The sequence below is a fragment of the Aspergillus japonicus genome (genome assembly GCF_003184785.1).
Source record: "Aspergillus japonicus CBS 114.51 unplaced genomic scaffold BO86scaffold_13, whole genome shotgun sequence".
NCBI classification, from domain to species: Eukaryota; Fungi; Ascomycota; class Eurotiomycetes; order Eurotiales; family Aspergillaceae; genus Aspergillus; species Aspergillus japonicus.
Window position 1 is genome coordinate 417,067 of NW_020291650.1, and position 19,672 is coordinate 436,738.

General features: G+C 53.3%; 7 protein-coding genes across 7 annotated transcripts; 4 read left to right on the forward strand and 3 right to left on the reverse strand.

Moving 5' to 3' along the window:
* The first annotated feature begins 67 nt into the window (after nucleotides 1–67).
* BO86DRAFT_358822 (TBC domain-containing protein) lies at nucleotides 68–1,923 on the forward strand. Its single transcript, XM_025669757.1, has 3 exons — nucleotides 68–690; nucleotides 749–880; nucleotides 933–1,923. The coding sequence occupies exons 1-3, from the start codon at nucleotides 435–437 to the stop codon at nucleotides 1,817–1,819; spliced, it is 1,275 nt and encodes a 424-aa protein (XP_025529491.1). The 5' UTR covers nucleotides 68–434; the 3' UTR covers nucleotides 1,820–1,923.
* Nucleotides 1,924–2,170: 247 nt separating this feature from the next.
* BO86DRAFT_387863 (Yip1 family protein) lies at nucleotides 2,171–3,737 on the forward strand. The gene is made up of 4 exons (XM_025671703.1): nucleotides 2,171–2,287; nucleotides 2,366–2,417; nucleotides 2,490–3,207; nucleotides 3,308–3,737. Exons 1-4 carry the CDS (start codon nucleotides 2,243–2,245, stop codon nucleotides 3,387–3,389), a joined length of 897 nt encoding a protein of 298 aa, XP_025529492.1. The 5' UTR covers nucleotides 2,171–2,242; the 3' UTR covers nucleotides 3,390–3,737.
* Nucleotides 3,738–5,295: 1,558 nt separating this feature from the next.
* BO86DRAFT_455063 (TFIIB-type zinc finger domain-containing protein) lies at nucleotides 5,296–7,964 on the reverse strand. Its single transcript, XM_025677090.1, has 8 exons — nucleotides 7,579–7,964; nucleotides 7,375–7,465; nucleotides 7,200–7,309; nucleotides 6,861–7,105; nucleotides 6,694–6,799; nucleotides 6,498–6,636; nucleotides 6,058–6,444; nucleotides 5,296–6,001 (listed from the first exon to the last, which is right to left on the reverse strand). Exons 1-8 carry the CDS (start codon nucleotides 7,681–7,683, stop codon nucleotides 5,562–5,564), a joined length of 1,623 nt encoding a protein of 540 aa, XP_025529493.1. The 5' UTR covers nucleotides 7,684–7,964; the 3' UTR covers nucleotides 5,296–5,561.
* A 76-nt stretch (nucleotides 7,965–8,040) lies between these two features.
* Nucleotides 8,041–9,165, reverse strand: BO86DRAFT_455064 (Eukaryotic translation initiation factor eIF-5A; the record flags this gene model as incomplete). The annotated part of the gene is made up of 4 exons (XM_025677091.1): nucleotides 8,041–8,380; nucleotides 8,440–8,572; nucleotides 8,623–8,889; nucleotides 9,154–9,165. 4 exons carry the CDS (start codon nucleotides 9,163–9,165, stop codon nucleotides 8,310–8,312), a joined length of 483 nt encoding a protein of 160 aa, XP_025529494.1. The 3' UTR covers nucleotides 8,041–8,309.
* Nucleotides 9,166–9,476: 311 nt separating this feature from the next.
* On the forward strand, nucleotides 9,477–14,253 carry BO86DRAFT_358840 (putative GARP complex subunit (Sac2)). The gene is made up of 8 exons (XM_025669758.1): nucleotides 9,477–10,568; nucleotides 10,621–10,915; nucleotides 10,970–11,754; nucleotides 11,805–11,840; nucleotides 12,472–12,536; nucleotides 12,682–12,757; nucleotides 12,820–12,945; nucleotides 13,128–14,253. The coding sequence occupies exons 1-8, from the start codon at nucleotides 9,699–9,701 to the stop codon at nucleotides 14,115–14,117; spliced, it is 3,243 nt and encodes a 1,080-aa protein (XP_025529495.1). The 5' UTR covers nucleotides 9,477–9,698; the 3' UTR covers nucleotides 14,118–14,253.
* Nucleotides 14,254–14,861: 608 nt separating this feature from the next.
* BO86DRAFT_408554 (uncharacterized protein) lies at nucleotides 14,862–16,126 on the forward strand. The gene has a single exon (XM_025674353.1). The coding sequence runs from the start codon at nucleotides 15,190–15,192 to the stop codon at nucleotides 16,018–16,020; it is 831 nt and encodes a 276-aa protein (XP_025529496.1). The 5' UTR covers nucleotides 14,862–15,189; the 3' UTR covers nucleotides 16,021–16,126.
* Nucleotides 15,827–19,517, reverse strand: BO86DRAFT_387869 (FTFMHR domain-containing protein; the record flags this gene model as incomplete). The annotated part of the gene is made up of 7 exons (XM_025671704.1): nucleotides 19,086–19,517; nucleotides 18,979–19,033; nucleotides 17,833–18,913; nucleotides 17,655–17,777; nucleotides 17,554–17,604; nucleotides 17,376–17,500; nucleotides 15,827–17,329 (listed from the first exon to the last, which is right to left on the reverse strand). Coding segments are annotated over exons 1-7 (2,548 nt in total), but the record flags the coding sequence as incomplete, so codon positions are not given.
* Nucleotides 19,518–19,672: the final 155 nt, after the last annotated feature.

Below are 19,672 nucleotides of genomic sequence, written 5' to 3' on the forward strand. Positions count from 1 at the left end.
GCTGCCAGGCTGCAAGGCTTCAAAACAGTTCCTTTGGGACCGATTGCAGCCACTTCCGCGGATGTCAGGACCACTTCTCTCTTTTTCCTTGGAATATTTCTTCCAACTATCTTCTTTATTCTAGTACTCGATGGTGTCAGCCTGGGACTGTAGGGTTCTTTTTGCCCAAACATAGACTGACAAGAAGTCGGCATATTGTCATGACATGAGGTTTGATCGTCACCTGCATACAGAGTACCTCCATTTGCCGATCTTGCCTAGTGCGCATCAAGGTGGATTTATAGATACTCGCCTTAGCACATAACTGGACAAACCCCGTCTGTCCTTCCTGAGCTCGTCTCCATACAACATCCTTGTCCACCTTCAGCCTCAAACGGCACGGTGAGTTCCTGGACGAGGCTGGCCACCGCATCCCATTGCCTGCCCCGGCAATAATGGATCTTCACCAGTCCCAGATCAACGAGCCGGCGGGCGACCCGAAAATGGTCGACGAGAAGGAGCAGAACAGCATAGTAACTCAGGAATCTCTGCATACGACTGACTCGTCATTTGATGAGGCGAATGAGGCTCGTGCAACTGAAAAGGCGAACGCCATCCGCCAAGCATGCGACCTGCGTGACTTCGACGCACTGGTCTCCTACGCAACTTCTGAAGGTGGCTTCCTAAATGACGATGTTAGACGAGTGGCTTGTAGGTCCCTGTAACCTCGAAACTCTGCCTTACGTGCACTGACATCCGACCTGTTCAGGGCCCATTCTACTTCAGTGCGATCGAAGAGAGTCTAATCACGACTTCACAGGGTGGGAAGACCTCCCACCGCATGCAGACGAGGAGCAGATCCAGCTAGATGTAAATCGGTCTTTCGTCTACTATCCTGATGGTATGCTTTCTCTCCACCAACCCAGCGCCTCGCCATCTAACCACTGGAATAGGTTCCGATGAGGAGATCGCGACGAAGAAAGATGAGCTCTCTCAACTCATCAAGCAAGTTCTGCGGAAATATCCAATGCTGTGCTACTTCCAAGGGTACCATGATATCGTGCAAGTGCTCTACCTTGTGCTTGGCGGCCATGAGGCCGCTCCTGCCGTTGCACAGATCTCGCTCCTGAGGATTCGAGACTACATGCTCCCGACTCTTTCTCCGGCCTTGAAACACTTACAACTACTGCCAGCGATTATCGAGCTGGCCGACTCGTCATTACGCCATCACCTTGCCGAGATCCAACCCTTCTTTGCCCTCGCGGCGACTTTGACCTTGTATGCGCATGATATCCAGGAGTATAGCGACATTGCTCGCCTGTTCGATTTCCTGCTGGCGGAGGAACCCGTGGTGTCGGTATACCTCTTCGCAGCGATCATTCTCTCCCGCAGGGAAGAACTGCTTGAAATCCCCGAAGAAGAGCCAGAGATGCTCCACTTCACCCTATCAAAATTACCCAATCCTCTAGACCTTGACGGGCTGATTCGATCTGCCGTCCGGCTTTTCAAAGACTATCCGCCGGAATCGCTGCCATTCGGGGCTTGGAAGCAGGTCCCATCATGCAGCGCCCTCAAGACATCCAGGGGACTTGTGCCTACTCATAGCAAAGATGAAGCCCTTAGATACTTCAAACAGCAAACCCGGCAGCTACGCTACGAGGAGAGCAGAGAGAAGGCAGTTGCGTTCCTTTGGAACCACAGGAGAACAATCGGTTCGGTAGCCGTGACCGTCTTGATTGGGGCGATGTCGATCTATATACGACGCAAGGGACTCGACAGTACCATCTGGTCCTATTTGGGTCGACTCAAATCGACATTGCAGCATCGTGGCTATCTGTGAGTAGCTTATTAGTGTCATCTCTTCTCATCCGAACATCTTTAGAGGATGGAATGTCTATGATGATTGTATCTAGAGCTGTGATACTATACAGTACTAAGAGCCCCCTTGGCATAGAACTTTTGCACATGAGTGTATAAATTAAAAAGTGATTATATGGCCCATCATCTCCAAAGGCACAAGATCAAGCATGACTACGAGGTAAATTTCGCCATCCTGTCCATGCGGACGGTGATACGTAGCTAAGTGGTTTCAGCAGCGGGCGGAATGGAGGCCCTGCTCCACATCTGGTGGCTGGTGCGTGGCTTTCCCGAGCCGCTCGTTCGCTGATGTGTACTCTTCAGTTGCAACAAACTCCCGCAACCTGCACCACCACAAAGAGCCACCTTTCCCTTGTCAATTCATCTAAACCCAGACCCCTCCAAGATGGCAAACCAGGGCTACGATGTGGTAGTCGACGTGGACGCCGAGGTAAGCAATGCATCACCGGGGAAAATCGCCCATCATCCCAGGGAAACCCAGCTCATGCCGTTGTAACCAAATGAACAGGGCGACCTCGGCCACACCGACCTTCAGGAAGACCTTGAATTCCACCGTTCGAGTAAGCCAAGCCGCCCAGCAAACATCCCACAACCCCAGACTATCAGCTCACCAGCTATTCCCTAAACCCCAGACTTCGAAAACGACCCCCGCACCGCCAAAATCCAACAAGACTCGACCCCATTCCTCGGCGGCGGCGACCGCACCTCGCGCGGCGGCCGGCGGGACCGGTCGCCGGGGGGCACGCCGACGAAGCACACGTGGTGGACGGTGCACTACTACGCGCAGTTCTTCGACGTGGACACGAACGAGGTGCTGCGGCGGTGCGTGGCGACGGTGTACCCGCGCAACAACTTCCTGGACGTGCTGGAGGGGAACGCGGACCTGTACGGGCCGTTCTGGATCGCGACGACGGTGGTGGTGATCCTGTTCCTGACGGGCACGATCTCGCAGTGGCTGAGCAACAACGACGACGCGCACTTCGCCTACGACTTCACGCTGCTGTCCGGCGCCGCGGGCCTGGTGTACGGGTACACGGGCGTGCTCCCGGTCGCGCTCTGGGGCGCGCTCCGCTGGTTCGGCAGCGCCAGCGCCGACCTCGTCGAGGCCTGGGCGCTCTACGGCTACTCCAACCTCGTCTGGATCGCCGTCGCCCTCGTCAGCTGGAGCCCCCTCACCGCGCTCAACTGGGCCCTCGTCGGCGTCGGCTTCGGCTGGTCCGTCTTCTTCCTCCTGCGCAACCTCTACCCCGTGCTCAGCGCCACCGACGCCAAGGCCAGCAAGATCCTGCTGATCTTGGTCGTCCTGCTGCATGCCGGCTTTGCGTTGGCGATCAAGATCCTGTTCTTCGCGTGAGTCTCTCCCTTCCCCCGTTTTCCGGATCTTTTTGTCTACGAATCTTGGGTCCCATGACACGATGGAACTTCTGCTAACCCGGAGCGTCATATACAGTCACGGAAGCCCGGTCTCGAAGAAGAACAAGAGCGACGGCGACGAGAACAATGATGGCAAGGCGCAAATGTTCATGTTCTAGGCTCGGAGGGAGAGCCGGGGAAGCAAGACGGAAAAAGAGAGCACGGCGTCATTTGTGACCCTATATGTTTCCATTTCTATCACAAAAAGCAAAAGAAAAAAGGGCCCGCGTCTAGACCCCAGTTCAGACACTGGTGCTCAGGTAGCACCAATGTCAAAAGGTCCATGATCTTTCCCTTTTTCTGAAAAGACGTATCCAGAACTGTCGCCTATGACAAAACGTTAAATGCTTTCTTGTTGTCTTTTGTTTTCATTGCAACTTTCCCGAAGCGACAGCACACTGCGTGTATGGAGTGTATCTTTCCTACTTTCCCCCGCACAATAAATCAAAAATGGACCAAGGGAATTTGAATTTTACAATTGTATTTCGATTGCAACTTCTTCCGAGCAGCCAACTATGGACATTTGACTTCGGCCATAATGTTTTATCATTCCAACGCCGTGTAATACCCTACGTTGCAATCCGGTCGTAACAACCCCAGCAGCGCTTTCCTCCCCCAGCAACGCAGAAAAACCGTAACAGGAGAATCGTTTACTTGAGCTTCTTCTTGGGGCGGAGCTGGTTGGTGTGACCGCACTTCTTCTTGCGGCAGTTGGTGGCACGGGGAGGGAGACGAGCCTAAGGGGGGAGATGTCAGAAACAGATTCGGTCGGGTGCGCGACGAAGGTAGAAGGTATCCGCTGGGATGTTGATCCGGAAAGGGGATGGGTGGGGAACGTACGTAGCACTTGCGGCAGATGGACTTCTCGCAGTTGTACTTGGAAGCGAGGGCCTTGAGGGAGGGCTCGATGATACCACCACGAAGACGGAGGACGAGGTGAAGGGTGGACTCCTATTTGACGATGATTGCGTTAGCTGACGTTATTCCTTCCGGAATGCACATGTTGATCAGATCGTTCGTGGTTCGCAGCGCTGGGTGGGGTTCCGAGAAAGATAATCCTCCAAATATGATGGTACGTGAAGGCGATGCGGTCCCGAAGGACCTGACACATTCAGGCCCCCTTCATCAACCAGACAAATATCCGTATCCAAGGATTGACGCAAGGCGACCGTAGCTTTCCATATCGAATAACCCAGAACATCATCCCGATCCACTCCAAAAAATCCTAAGACCCCAAGCGCAGCGAACACAAACGTCTGAACCGATGTGCGCAAAAGAATCATATTTCGGAAAAGAGTCGCTTCATACCTTCTGGATGTTGTAGTCGCTCAGGGTGCGGCCATCCTCGAGCTGCTTACCAGCGAAGATAAGACGCTGCTGATCCGGGGGGATACCCTCCTTATCCTGGATCTTGGTCTTGACGTTGTCGATGGTGTCGCTCGACTCGACGTCGAGGGTAATGGTCTTACCCGTGAGGGTCTTGACGAAACTATAGAATTCGGAAAACGAACCACTGGTCAGCGACTTGATTCCCTCTTTGAAAATTCCTCCATCGTGTCATGTCGTCCAAGTGTTTTCGGCTTCTTTTCTTTTCGAGATCGTGTGGCGTGGTAGGGCATTGGGAGTAATCGTGCGGTTCAAGACTTTTGCTTTGGGGAAAGACCTACATCTGCACTGTACGAGCGCGGAAAAAACGGCATGTTAGTTTTGCGATTTCCCAGACTTGAATATATTTCCCTCTTGATCATGATAGTGCTATACGTACTGGCTGCGGTTTTCGTTGTTGCTGGCTGACGATCTCGCTGAATGGGTCGGTCGGAAGAGGCGATGTCAATTTCACCATTTCTCGCTTAGCAGGAGGTGGACGGGCCTCGCACGTGATCAGGGTTTAGGGCAGTCCGTTCCGCTCGGGGCGCCCCTCCGCATATGTCTCCATAGTCCTTAGTCCTTACCATACGGTACCCATCGATCATCCATACATCATCGAACGGAGTTCGCTGGTTTCTTTATTTGGCATGCGTAGTTGCTTTCATTTTATCAAGGTTGCGGGTATGCAATTTGTACCATTGCATCCTGGTTGGTCGATATTCCTCAATACTGCAGCCGTCATGCCCACCACTCCTCAATCCTTGTGACCTTGTGATTGAAACCGTATTCTCTCCATTGAGATGAGCCTTGGCCCTTGGTAACTATATGGACAGGCCTAGGCTTCCACACTGTTTTCTCTTTTCACCTTAACCAAAGAAGCACAGTTCACGCAGCTGCATTCTCACTTGTAGATGTACATCTCATTATTCTCCTTCTCCAGACTCAGACATATCTTGATCATCCATCTCGCTAGTGTCTCGAGAGACGTCCGTGTCCAACGTATCTTTGATCGCTTCGACCCGTCGGTGCTCTTCCAGCCATCTGGTTATCTTGTGTTCCGCCTGAGACACCGCCCTGACAAGAGTGGAGAGCGAGATTCCAGCTACTTTGGCAGTAGTCTCGAAGAAGGGCCTTGCCGTCTCAGGAAGATCGGCCTCCGTTCGGTAGCGCGCATAGGCGGAGCCTGGTCGGGGTGTATCGATACTCTCCCCGGTGATGACCTTGGTGGGTTTCAGCTGACTCGTCGAGGTTCGCAGCATCGAAAGCAGAGCCTCCGCATCATTCCCCTCTACTGAAGCGCTGGCGGTCTGGCTCTCACTTGCATTGACATTGACCGGGAAGAAACTGGCCAATGGATTTTGTGCTAGGTCGAAGTTAGTCTAGACGCCCTAAAGAAAAGCAGTTCAAAAACTGAGTTACCTTTGCTGTGGTCGAGCCAAGAGCTCTCGTACCAATCCATATACTCATCCATCTGGGACGGGGTCATGCTCAATATGTCCTTCTCAGCCACCGAGATCTCATTCCCCTTGCCCAGCCTACCGCCAGCAGTCCGTTCACGGTCATAATTCCTTTGGTTCTGCGCCCAAAGCACCCAGTCAATGACCTGAACAGAAGGTTCCTTCGAAGAAAGAGGGTATCTGTTGTAGTCATCGAACGGGAATAGAAGCTTGGTAGAAATGACAATCAGGACAACCACTTGTACTTCCGGTAATTGAAGTGGTCTTCTCCTGCCATTTGTACCCGTGGGGTATGCGAAAGAGAAACCCAGTAGGTGTTGTAGCCTCTTGACGGCAGGATAGATGTCGACTAGACACACAAGGTTAGGATGCAATGCAAGATGCTAGCAAGGTCCCACTCACTCGGCAGCGCAAGCCTTTTTATGTATCTGTAAAGCAAGAAGGGCCAGTTCAAAGGCGGAAACTGCATGTCAAATCGATGATGATAGTACGAAAGGAGATCCGCCACGGCTCCATGAAGATGCTCAGGCTGAATCAATTTCTATCTCACGGTTAGGACATAAACAACACTCTGTTTGTGATGACAGCAAGGACTTACTGTAGTTTCGAGAATGGCGATGAATTGCGGTGGGAGTCTATCTCGCATCTCGCGGGGAATATCTTTGATGATTCTGATAAAGGGCATTTCTCCCCGTATAGCCATCCTATATCGCGCCCAGGTCAGTATATGAACGATAACGGAGTCGGCTGTCAGGGTGGAGTTACCGATGAAAATCCTCAATGCTCACAGGAAGCCTCATCAACAGCGCGGCAATATAGCACAAGGCCACGCTATCGATCAGTCGAGGCCATTTCGTCTGCGTGGTACCGAGCTTCGCCTCTGGAGGCTCATCGAAGCTGGAGGCCGGCTGAGAGCTGAAGAATCGCGGTTCATCATTCAACTCTGACAGCTCATTGATCTGGTCCGCGAAGGTATCCAGATGGAGCGCCCAAAGGTCTCGGATCACATTCTAGGTGTTGGACTGGTTAGTCGCATACAGACGGTGAACGGTGAACACGGGTATTTCCGGATTGGGAAAGGAAAAGCATGCACTGCAGGCATACCTCAAACTCTGGCGGAAAGCCGCGGCTCTGGACCAAGGTGTAAGATTGTTTCCAGAGAATCAATTGATACACTTGCAGAAACAGACGAGATGCCTGACGACCCCGGTAAGCTGCCTGATGTTAGGAATGCATGACTTGAGGAGGTCCACCGTCGCGGGCGTCTGTGAATGCTTACTCCTTTGGGCCTTTTCGACCGCCGCTTTCTTTATGCGACTCGTTCGACCTTGAGTTCCAAAATCGTCTGCATCCGCTTCGACTTGTCGCCCCTACCAGCATAATAGCGTCAGTATTCTAGGCGATGATGGCGTGGTGGTCTGATCGGCAACAGCAGCGCGCCTAAAAGGTGGGGTTGTGAATGCAAGTCAGGATCATCTCATACCTCCTGCTGATGACCCCGCCTACAAAACCAGAGGCCATTGTCAAGGTAATACCGCGTTTCACGGCACCCTTCCTGTCCACAGACCCCTCGTGTGATGTACTCCATCCGGGGCAGTACTCTTCATTCTTGTGGTCACAGGGAGAGGTGAGGAAGTGACGGAGGACCTGGGTCCCTCAGATACGGGTCAATGTCGAATGGTAAGATGGGTTTCCCGTACTGATCAAAAAATTTTCCCCCTTGTCGCAACCATTCAATGTACATCAACTCGTGACATAAGTTAGTCAGTATCCACAGCAGTTTATAGTCTTCTAAAGACGGAGGATTTAAAAGGCAACGGTTTCTTGCGCCGAGACTGGTCAAACCAAGACTTAAAAGTTTCAAATCACTTTCAAAATACGTCGAAGTAATTACGGAGGTGATTACGGAGATATGTAAATGCTACAATTACAGCGCGAAACCTGGTTGGAACAATAATAGATTTTTTATTCGTAAAACTATCGTGACGGTGCTGATTTCAAGAGCTGTTCCTCTGACAGAGCACGATTAATGCTGCCAAGTGAACGTGACTAGCGCCACTGGCTCACATACCCAAGTTTATATTGAAGCAGATTATGTCGTAACGTGACCATGTGTCTTATCCGACCGGACACATGGAAGAAGACAGCAAGGCCATTGTGGAACACAGAAAAGCTGACAGGGCAGTCACAAAATCCGTGAGCACGATTAGGTGTTTACTTGGCCTGGGGAGCCTCCTTGACATCCATGCAGCACTGCTCACCCATGGAGGTGAGGATAGTGACGTCTGTAGGGGATGGTTAGAGTCGGGATTGAGATTGATGACGTGACAGGATTTCCACTCACTGCAGTCCTTCTCCTCCTCCTTGAACATACGCTCGATCTTGTCACCAACCTCACCCTCGGGGAGCTTGACATCATCCTTGGTGCCTCCCTCCTCATCCATCAGGGACAGGAAGCCGTCGTCAGTGACGTCGAGCTGTGGAGTGTCAGTGACTGTATTATTCCGCATCACGTTGAATCACTCACGAGCTGGTATTCCTTGCGGTAGACGTTGGGGACGTCCATGTTGTGGGTGGAGGGAGACAGATCCTCGTACTTCTTGCCGGTGAAGATGTCAATGGCGACAAGGTGGACCTTGGCGTGACCGTGCTTGCCAGTCTTGGAGGTGGACATGTCGACGATCTTGCAGGGGCGACCCTTGATGACAACGTGACCGTTCTTGCGCAGAGCAGAGCACTGCATGGGGAAGGTCATCGAGGCGCCGGCATCGGCGGACTCGAAGGTCTCGTGGTGCTGCAGAACAGCGGTCAGTCAGTGATAGATCAATCATAGATAAGACGGCGACCATGTATAATCGAGAGACGGAAGATATGAAGCATTGCCTGCAGGAACGAATGGACATATAGGTGGGGGGGTGAAAGGGGTGCACGATGCAAGGCTTCCAGAAGCCCAGAAGTCCGAAAGCCCAGCAGTTGCAGTTGCAGTTGCAGTTGCAGTATTGAAAGATGTCGAATTTGGTATCGGGAACCAGGGCATATTGATGCGGGCATAACGTACCTCGTCAGACATGGTGATGGATTTGAAGGTATATGCAAGGAAAACCTGAAGAGAGAGAGTGGAAGGAAAAAGGACGCTGAGGAGTGAGGAGGAGAAGGAGAGAAAAATGGATGGAAGGCAGAGAGGGGGAACAGGCGAAAAGAAATCGACAAATGGACTGCGAAAAAAAGGCACTTGTTGTGGCGGGGTTTTGTGGTCGCTAGGCTGCTTTGGGGCTAGAGTCGGAGAAACCACATCCGTGGTTGCTGTGGGTCACCGTAGCATCTCGCCCTGGCTTATCTTAAGCTCTCCGTATACTTACTTACTCTTACTTCCCCGGTGGTGCTTGCAACTCCACTTCGGACATTGGTCTCTCTTCTCGCCTTCTCCTTCTCACCAGGTGCCAAGTGGCATTCACCGTTCCTCTCACGTCTTCATAAACTCAATTCTACCGCTTGGGGAACCTTTCTCCCTTTGATCCACCTTTCCCCTCTCTCCCCTCCCCCCTCAATGAGGTCCGGGAAGCTGTCCGGTATCCGCACCCTTCTCCGTGCCGGCCTTCTACGATGTGGCTAGACCGCATTGCTGGCCATTCGACTCCCTCGGGCCCCCAGGTTGACAGTCGCAGCAACTCCCCTCTTCCCCCCCGAAGGACATCCTCTCGCTTGTCGCCGAACATACAAAACAATCGTCCCGGATCCAGTCGACAAACTTCCTCCTTATCCGTCCTCCTGACTCCCAGTGATTCGACCACCTCCCTTCCCGCAACCGCACGTGGTGACAGATCGCCGTTGAGACAAATCGCTGCAAGATCCCGCCCTTCCGATGTTGCCGACCCCCTCGATATTCTGAATGGCATTCTTGGGAAGCAAAATGCCGACCGGAACTCGTCTCCTGATGTTGACTCTGACTTCAAGCCTGCGGAACTCGTGGAAGACATTGACTTCCAAGGGCTGAGCTTGGAGGATTTTGTCTCCAAGAAGGATGAACCTAGACGAATCATCAGCACTGATCTCGGCGCTCAAACCGTTCAGCAATTCGAACGAGAACAGAACAAGTTTCAAGATTTACATTCGGCAATCACCAGTTGTGACGAAGTCTCGAGCTCGATGGAGACATATCTGAACGATTTCCAGAATGAACTCGGGACTGTTTCGGCAGAGATCGAGACTCTGCAGATTCGCTCAATCCAACTGACTGCAATGTTGGAAAACCGACGCAATGTCGAACAGCTCCTTGGGCCTGCTGTGGAGGAGATCAGTATCTCTCCCAAAACAGTGAAGTTGATTGCGGAGGGACCGATCGATGAGAATTGGGTCAAGGCGCTCAACGAGATGGAAACCCGCTCGGCAAGCATTGAGGCCAAAGTCTCGGGCTCTAGCAGCACGAAATCCGTCGAGGACGTACGGCCGCTTCTCACGGACATCAAGAACAAGGTCAGTATTGCCCTTGTGCACGTGTCATACGCCGAGGTTGACCTTTTCATAGGCAGTGGAAAGAATCAGGGACTATCTGGTGTCTCAAATCAGAGCGCTACGGTCTCCGAACATCAACGCTCAGATCCTCCAGCAGCAGCGACTGGTGAAATTCAAAGATCTATACAGCTATATCTCCAGGGCCCACCCAGGACTTACGGGGCAAATCACACAAGCCTATATCAACACTATGCGATGGTACTATCTGTCGCACTTCTCACGATATCGTCAAGCGCTCGAGTCGATCAAGGTTTACCCCAGTGACCGGAACGAGGTTCTAGGAGGAGACCCGTCAGCTCACAAAACAGGTAAGCCGAATGGGGCATCCTGTATCAATATGTATATGTTACTGACAAATCTAGGCTCTGCTGTTGCCGGCAGTCGCGCAGGATCTGCAGCACACGACCCATTTTCCCTAGGAAGGAGGGTAGACATTCTGCGGACTGGTGCTCAGATTGCCATCTCTTCTTATCTAGCAGAGGAAGATAACTCCTTCCATGGTCTTGAAGTGCCATTCCGCAATTTCAATCTTGCCGTTGTGGATAATGTGTCTGCCGAATACTCCTTCATGACCGAGATGTTCTCGACCTTAAGCTTCCAGCAAATTTCGCGCAAAGCGGTCGAGATCTTCGAACCAGTCTTTGGGCTGGGGCAGACCCTGACAAAGCAGCTGATCGAACACACGACGGACGCGCTGGGGGTCTTGATCTGCGTTCGATTGAATCAGCACGCCGCTTTTGAGCTGCAGCGTCGCAAGGTCCCCGTTGCCGACTCTTATATCAACGGAGTGAACATGCAGTTATGGCCACGATTCCAGGTCATCATGGACACCCAGTGCGAATCCTTGAAACGAGTGGCCGCGAATACGGGTCGTAGTGCGGTGTCCGCCCTGTCCTTGGCCGGGGGTGACGATCTGAACAAGTCGTCGGCGCCTCATTTCCTCACGCAGCGGTTTGGTCAGCTGCTGCATGGGATATTGGTTCTCAGCAGTGATGCAGGAGATGATGAACCCGTGGCCAACAGCTTGAAGCGCTTGACAGCCGAGTTTGACAACCTTCTGACGAAGCTCAGCCGTATTGGCGGTGATGCGAAGAGACGGGAGAGATTTCTTTACAACAATTACTCGCTTGTTCTGGCTATAATTAGTGTAAGGAACCTTCATCTCTTCGAAGGGTAACTAGGCTGACAGACAAATAGGATACCCAAGGTAAATTAGCGATTGAGCAGAAACAGGTATGTCATCTTCCATTGAAAGTAGTTCTGAGCTCCTACTGACTTCAGCCAGCATTTGGACGAGATGTTGAAGAACGTGGGGAAGCGGCCTTGATACATAAACAATCGTCTCCTTTGTTGCATTTATCTCATTTTCTGGGGTGCATCGATTGGTCTTCCATATGCATAATATCAAGCGTATCATAGACTCTAGTATATACCACCACTACTTACTATTTACCGTACCATATACAGTAAACCCATTTTGCACCTCGGTTGCTCTGGTCCTGCCTGAGGCAAGACCGGGCCAGTAAAATACCTTCTTATTTCGGAGCCACTGACTTTCAGCCCAGAAGGGGTTTTAACCACCGCCAGTGACACTTTCATCTGAGAAGCAGTCTGTGTTAGTTCCGAGTCTTCAATGGCTGCAGCTACATTGTAAACCAGCCCGAGCTTCTCTTTCCACTCATTCCCAAGCTATCATGCTCCTCCGCATTGAACGGAATATTTCCCGGCCTCCCCCTCCCCCAGCCACACATCCTTATCTACTTATCGCCCGCGGCGGGCTGGCGGGCTGGTTATCAGATGCCTAAATCGGACCCCCGGGGCCGACCCGAAGGGGCAACTCATCCCGGCGCGCCGTCGGCGCTAGCTATCCTTCTCACCCCCCCAAAACCTAGGTACGGCAAGTACTTCAAAGTCACATTGTATCGCTCGGTATCCTGTCCAACTACGATCCATTACGCCAAATGCTTTGATTCTGCGGCTTCCAGCGCACGCAGTGTTGCCCAAATCCTGTGCATCATCGCTTAGTTGATTGACCAAATTCCATGGCCATGACAACTCCCCGGCTCTTCCCCAGAAGCCGCCTCCTCCCTCTCTTGCGCCGGCGCGGCTTCTCCAGCACGGGCGCTGCCCGCGCCGACGTCACTCATGCGGTAAGTCCCAAAACACGCACTGACTTGAAAGCAAACGGGCTGATGCATGTCTTCTTCGAAAGGTCATAGGCGGCGGAGTGGTCGGACTCGCCGTTGCGCGCGAATTAGCCGGTCGCGAGGGGACGTCGACGATTTTGCTGGAACGGCATGATGCGCCGGGGACGGAGACGAGTAGTCGGAATTCTGAGGTGAGAGATTGCAGATATAGATGCATAGGTGTATCGTTTGGGATTTGGAGGTTGTTGTTCGTGCTGGTGCATTGTGTACAGTACACTGAGGGGAGGGAGCAATGGCAGGGGGGCTTTGGGTCGAGGGGCTGGGAGAGGGTGCAAGAGAGAGGGTGAGATGCCGATGCGCTGACAAGGACTAGGTCATCCATGCAGGACTGTACTACGGCACCGACACCCTCAAGGCCAAGCTCTGTATCCAGGGCAAGGAGATGCTCTACGACCTGCTGCAGCGACAGGGGCTGCCGTACCGCAACACGGGGAAATGGCTGGTGGCGCAGGACGACCCGGAACGAGACTCGCTGGAGCGGATGCACGCGCACGCGCAGCGCATCGGGGTGCCGACGCGGTTTCTGAGCCGGCAGGAGACCGAGCGGCGGGAGCCCGAGGTGCGGGCGCTGGCGGGGGTGCTCGAGAGCCCGACGACGGGCATCTTCGACAGCCACAGCCTGATCACGTACCTGCAGGGGGACCTGGAGCACCGCGGCGGCGACTGCGCGTTCCTGACGCGGGTGACGGGGCTGCGGCCCCTGGGCCCCGGCCAGGGCTACGAGATCACGGCGGTGTCGGCCGACGGGGCGGAGACCTCCATCACGGCGGAGACGGTGGTGAACAGCGCCGGGCTCGGCGCGTGCGCGGTCAGCAACATGCTGCTGCCCGCGGCGCGACACCGCACGATGCACTACGCCAAGGGGACCTATCTCTCGTACGCGGCCTCGTTCCCCAAGACCTCCGTCCTGGTGTACCCCGCCGTGACCAAGGCGCAGGCCGGCCTGGGCATCCATCTGACCCTGGACATGGGCGGCCAGATCCGGTTCGGCCCCGACTCCGAGTGGGTGGATAGCCCGGATGACCTGGCGCCCAATCCAGCCCGGCTCGAGCCGGCGCTGCCTCTGATCAAGAAATATCTGCCGAACGTGGATGTCACCGCGGTCAGTGTGTCGTACTGTGGAATCCGGCCCAAGTTGAATAAGGACAGCGGTTCCTCCTTCGGCTCATCGAAAGTCTGGCAGGACTTTGAGATCCAGGAGGAGGAAGGATTCCCGGGGTTTATCAATCTGTTGGGCATCGAGAGCCCTGGGTTGACCAGTAGTTTGGCCATTGGGAAGATGGTGAAGGAAATGCTCTACTAGGGGGGGTGGTAGAGTGGTACATGTCTGTAGATAAAGGGCGAAACCAGTTGTAGATACATAAACTCAGGCGCTACAGCAAGCGCTGGAAGTGATGGAAGAACAAACGGATAGTTTTACAAAGGAATTGGCAGCCAAGCCTCACAGCCATGCTTACTGCTTATTGCTTATTGCTTATTCGTTATTCCTGATTCCTGATTCCTTATGCATTATCTTCCTACTCGGTAGTCTATGTGGTGGAAAGACCCCAACAAAACGCCAAGTCGGGTTCTCCTGTCAAAAAGCGGCATTGCCTCCCCACAACCGTATTCAGCCAGCTTGGGGTGGGTTCGCCATCGCAACTGACGTCAAGACTTTGGGGTGGAACAACTGGCGTAGACATCACACAGCATCACAAGGGGCGCATTTGACAAAAGCTACGGAGTACCTTTCTATTTAAAGATGAAAACAATTGAGGACGTGTACTATACATGTACAGGTCCGATATATCCCACTCAATACTAGATGACTACTGGATGAGGGCTCATGTAAGGAGTCGCTTGGGTGATTTGGATGAAAGACAAGGATCCCTTCCCAAATCGGGAGGGTGGGTTTGCCACCGCCGTGGACCACCGCCAGACCAGACCAGACCAGACCAGACCCTTGCTGGTTGACGCGTTGTGCAGTTGGAGACCCCGTAGTGGTTGATCCACCCCCGACCCTTTCCCTCTACCCCAGTGTACTTAGAAGTAGTCTAGGCGTAGAAGTCGTCAGTTAGTCAACTCTTTGTTCCCCAGCTTCAACCTACTCTGCACATATCCCCTTGTTCCAAGTCCTAAGAGTGTATATTCCCCATCTTGGTATACATACTGCTATACGTATACTTCTCACTCGCTCACTTCACTCGTCTACCTATACTATATACACTATACTCGACCACACTAGACTCCACGAACTCATAACCACCACCTCCCTCGATACATACCTTACTCATTGAGAACCACCAACCCACCTGCCAACGTATACAACAACAACAACAATAACAACACTAACACACAATCCCAACTCGCTACCTACCCAAACACCAGCATCCAGCATGGTCGCAACCCCAGCACCCCAATCCCAACCCCCCCCCACCACCCCCCACAAAATCCAAAAACCCAAACCCAAACCCACCCGCCGCGCCCGAACCCACCAACAACAAGCCTCAACAGCGCGATGCTGGGACTGGCTCCTCCTCCCGGCCGGCAGCAACACGCACTTCGCCAAGAACCGGGCGTCGTTCGCGACGTACCGGCGGGCGCCGTGCCGGATCGCCAACCAGCGGGTGCTGGGCGTGGGGACGGTGCAGCTGCGGGTGCGGCGGGCGCCGGACGACGCGCGCACGACGACGCTCGTGCTGCGCGACGTGCTGCACATGCCGCAGGCGCGGTGGAATGGGATCAGCGTGGCGAAGTTTACGGGGGATTTTTGCGAGGATGATTCCGGGAATGGGAATGGGAATGGGAATGGGGGGTGGCGGAGGGGGAGTGCGGCTGGCAGTGCGAGTGGCAGGGGCAGTGTGGGGGGCCAGAGTGAGAGTGAGGAGGGGGAGTGGGTGGGTGGGACTGAAAGCCCCCTGCCGGTGGTGGTCGGGGTGGAAGGGGAGGGCGAGGCGGAGCATTTGCAGGTGCGGCGCGCGAGTACCACCAGTACGATCAGCAGCTGTGGTGGTGGTGGTGGGGATGAGGATCGAGGGGAAGGGTTGTGGTTTGCCGAAGGGAGGCCGGAGAGGGGGTGTTCGAGGGTCGTGTTGGCTGGGGAGCATCATCATCCGATGCCTGATGTTGGGGAGTTGGTGGATGAGAGAATGCTGAAAGGCCTCGTGGTCTCCAAGGAGGAGTTGGAGCTGTTGAATGAGAGGGTCAGGAATCGGTCTTGGGTCTGAACACTTGCATTCAAATTTCATTCGTATTTCTCGTGGGATATGATATTGTTTGGGCATCTGGCCTGTTTGTATTGTACAGAAGCTTGGATTATAATTGCAACCACTTTTGAAGCAAAGTGACTCTTGGTGCGCTCGTGAAACCAGTGATCATTGTTCAGCCGGCTGATCAATGCCACTGCGCCGGAGCGTCTTCGGCTAGACTTGTGAGTGACTGTGACTGACCTGGGCAAGTCAACCCAGGCACCTTGTCAGCGGCCACTCGACGCTTCATTCTACATCCATTAACACATCGCTCATGATGTGAAGCACATAAGAAAACTTGCGCACGCTCCATTTGCCAGCGTCTCTCAACAACCCGGCATAGTCCAGCAGAACGCGTCGTGCAGACTGATATCCGCCTTGAATGGGCATCCCTCGGAGATACACCGTTCCCCCGTTGCGGATGAAGTTCACAGCAGGCTCATCTGACAGCGAGAAAGGTTGACTGCCGTGCGGGACCATGTAATTGGTAAGGCCCTCAGTACCCACCTTCTGCCAGTCGATGTCATCGAAAAGCTCGATCGCAGTGCCCCCTCCCTGCGGATCAGTGACATGCGGCACCATGAAAACATAGAGTCCCAGGACCAGCGCCGCGGAGAAGAGAGAAAAGACGGAATGAAACATCATATGGTCGGAAGTCTTGCGGTTCGTCAACACCTTGTAGATGTGAGCCGCATGCAGGCAGGCTCGTCTGGCAGCCGGTGTCTGAGACCACGCGGCAATGTCAGCCAAGGCTTTCCGGCCAGGAGCTGGACCTGATCGTCCTGCCGCTAGATCAAAGATCTGGGTGTCTGCCGACAGCGTCAAGCACATATTGTGCCACGTCACAGCCGCATTGGGATTCAATCGAGCAAGTATGTCTCCATATTTGTCGGCGATCTGCAGCTGGAGGGGCGTGAGACACCTGGCACGAGCGTCCATACTGTAAGTGTGGCACGGCGCGAAGGGAAATTGTGGTCTGTTCGAGAGAAGACGGTAGTAGGCTTCAGAGAGCCGCAACTGCACCAGTGATAGCACCGCGTGCATACAAAAGTCGTCGACCGGGCTTTCTAGTTCGGGAAGGCCCACGCTTTCTGATGGTGCCACAATCGTAGGCATGAGCATGCATTTCCCACTACAAATCAACTGCATCCACCGCATAGCATTGATGGCTCGGAAAAGTGCGTCGTCACATGGCAGTATTAACTGGACCGAATCGGGCACGACGATGGGACTCGTGGACATAAATGAAGAATACCAAGAGTCCAATAGCAGCAGACCGGTGATTAATCTAAGCAATTAGCCAAGTCCGCAAAAGAACAGAGCGATGTACCGACCTTTTCACAGACTCCGCCTTACTCCAGGCTTTCCACCTCGTCTCAACATCAGTAAAGGTGTCGAAAAGGCTCATGTCAAGCACTTGTCCTTCTGTGGCAGCGAAAAGACCATGTCGTTGCGCTATCTGCAGACTATGAGTTCTGAACTACCAACATTGTTATGACTATCGGCACTTACCGATATGAGGTTGACATAGAGCATCTGACATTTTTCGAGATGTTCTTTCTCCTGCGCACTGTCAGCAACTCCGCCCCTAGGTAGATGATGGAATAACCTACCCCAGTCATAGCGGCCAGATTGAGAAACAGAAAGCAGGCAGCAAAGGTAGAGACGGTGCACACCGAGTTTTCCACGCCCACGGAACACCTAGCGAGATCGGCCGTGAGGCGCTCAAGCATCAACTGTTGTTTTCGCCCATCAGCAACGCACCAAACATGTGAAAGCCTGCTCACTCACCGAGAAATTCTTGCAAACAAAATCCATTGTTCCTCTAGTCCCCAGTAAGACCATCCCAATGAGACACATAGCATACAGTACCGAAGGCCGCGTATTGCTTGCGGAAAAGGTAGGGACATGTATGAAAGGCACCAGTGGGTGGAATTCGCGGAAGTAAAGATCGAGCGCCATATCGAGTACCTCGGCTGGGGGAAAGTTGTGATTCTTGGGAATGGAGCCCGGAGCCAAAGGAGGAAGCGTGTTGGTCCCAGGCAGCGCATGCAGCTGCGACTGTTCGGTCTGTCCAAAAGCAAGATACAGGCGTTGTCTACACGCTTCGTCAAGTCCATACCTTGATCCCTGTGGTCCGACTGGGCCATCTGGCGGAGGTGTTGCCGATAGGGTGAATATGTTGTTCGTGTCACTGCTGGCTACATCTCGCCACAGGCCGTTCATCAGGCGACCGGTGTTGTTTGCTGGAGCGAGCCAATAGCGCTGTACGCGAGAGAATCGCTCATTCGGAATGAGGTTCCCTGTTTTCGAGGTCTCACCATCGGTTGAGAATTGCTGTTGATGCTGCTGAGGTGTTGACACGGAATCTCCACTGGGCAGGCTACCAATCGGCTCTCCCATCATGTCCAATGAACCGTTGTGCGAAATCGAGTCTCCGCGAGGCTCCAGCCAGAACTGCAGCAAGTCATTCTGCATTGGATCGAGTATGGTTCCTCTGAAGCATTGCTGATCCGGGCCGGAGATATGGTTCCATCCGAAGTACTGATGTTGCTCATCCGTCATCATTTGGTTGACCTCTGGCTCCGTGCGAGGTTGATGGGTTGATACATCGGCCAAGAAGTCCAGAGACGATGAGGGGATACCCGGTGTGGCCGACAGCGACATGCCTCGGTGCGACGAGAGATTATGCATCTGTTGAAGATCATTGGGGCTCATGCCCTGCATGCCCTGCTGGCTCGCATGCGAGATAACCGGCGTGCGGTCATTATGCGGTATGGTGGCCGGCGAGGCAGCCTGGAGACTTTTCGGTTCGCTTGTCCCCTCGGTGCGGGGGTTCTTGTGGCCTTTAGCATGGCGACTCAGGACGTCACTGCAAGAGAATCTCGGGGTCAGTGATCAATCAGACCGCGCAGAAGTCCGGGGCACCAGACTTACCTCCGCGAGAACCGCTTCAAACAGACACTGCACTGGTAGGGCTTCTCTTTCGTGTCTAGTATATATGAGCATCAGTGTGAACCAGCCCCAAGGTGAGGTTGCCATACGCGACCGTTCATGGCGCTTGTAATGCTCTGTCTTCTTGAATTGCCGATCGCAGATAGTACACTGCTTCATGACCATGATTCTGCTCGTCGGGGAGCCACTGGGGTGGGTATGTCAAAGAGACAGTCACACAGAAGAATGCATTGAGGTTGCACCATGCGGAAGGGGTATCGGTTGAGATCAAGGGGGGAAATATTCTTGCAACCAGAGTGTGAGGGGAAGAAGAAGATTGTTGTGAAGAGCTTCGAAGATCAAGCCGTCGGGAAATGGGACAGGTTATCTCCGATCTGGTCAAGCGTGGTTTCCAGCTGAGTTTCTCGCCGATCTCAGAAACAGTGGGGCGAAACGGATCTGGAGAGGGTAAAATGTACTGAGAACTGAGTATTGAGTACCTTAGGTAAATCACGACCCTTTGGAATGGATCACAAGGGAATGCCATCGTCATGACTTGAATTCATCAAATTGCGACTCTTGATTTAAATTGGCTCAGCTGCAAAGAGTCGCCTCCCCTTGGGGTTTAGTGCATGCGCCACCGTGCCGCTAATTTATTTAGTTCTGGTCTCGATCAATGATCATTATCCATGATGTT

What these genes read in the sequence shown, in the direction of transcription:
- BO86DRAFT_387863 (XM_025671703.1), top strand. Translation starts at nt 2,243, where the DNA reads ATGGCAAACCAGGGCTACGATGTGGTAGTCGACGTGGACGCCGAG. An exon ending in CCTTGAATTCCACCGTTCGA is followed by an intron (nt 2,418 to 2,489) that starts GTAAGCCAAGCC and finishes CCTAAACCCCAG; the next exon opens with ACTTCGAAAACGACCCCCGC. An exon ending in ATCAAGATCCTGTTCTTCGC is followed by an intron (nt 3,208 to 3,307) that starts GTGAGTCTCTCC and finishes CGTCATATACAG; the next exon opens with TCACGGAAGCCCGGTCTCGA.
- BO86DRAFT_408554 (XM_025674353.1), top strand. Translation starts at nt 15,190, where the DNA reads ATGGTCGCAACCCCAGCACCCCAATCCCAACCCCCCCCCACCACCCCC.
- BO86DRAFT_358840 (XM_025669758.1), top strand. Translation starts at nt 9,699, where the DNA reads ATGTGGCTAGACCGCATTGCTGGCCATTCGACTCCCTCGGGCCCCCAG. An exon ending in CCCGTCAGCTCACAAAACAG is followed by an intron (nt 10,916 to 10,969) that starts GTAAGCCGAATG and finishes TGACAAATCTAG; the next exon opens with GCTCTGCTGTTGCCGGCAGT. An exon ending in GCGCCGACGTCACTCATGCG is followed by an intron (nt 12,758 to 12,819) that starts GTAAGTCCCAAA and finishes CTTCTTCGAAAG; the next exon opens with GTCATAGGCGGCGGAGTGGT.
- BO86DRAFT_455063 (XM_025677090.1), bottom strand. Translation starts at nt 7,683, where the DNA reads ATGGAGTACATCACACGAGGGGTCTGTGGACAGGAAGGGTGCCGTGAA. An exon ending in AGCATTGAGGATTTTCATCG is followed by an intron (nt 6,800 to 6,860) that starts GTAACTCCACCC and finishes GGCGCGATATAG; the next exon opens with GATGGCTATACGGGGAGAAA. An exon ending in TTGGCTCGACCACAGCAAAG is followed by an intron (nt 6,002 to 6,057) that starts GTAACTCAGTTT and finishes ACTTCGACCTAG; the next exon opens with CACAAAATCCATTGGCCAGT.
- BO86DRAFT_358822 (XM_025669757.1), top strand. Translation starts at nt 435, where the DNA reads ATGGATCTTCACCAGTCCCAGATCAACGAGCCGGCGGGCGACCCGAAA. An exon ending in CGATGTTAGACGAGTGGCTT is followed by an intron (nt 691 to 748) that starts GTAGGTCCCTGT and finishes CGACCTGTTCAG; the next exon opens with GGCCCATTCTACTTCAGTGC. An exon ending in TTTCGTCTACTATCCTGATG is followed by an intron (nt 881 to 932) that starts GTATGCTTTCTC and finishes CCACTGGAATAG; the next exon opens with GTTCCGATGAGGAGATCGCG.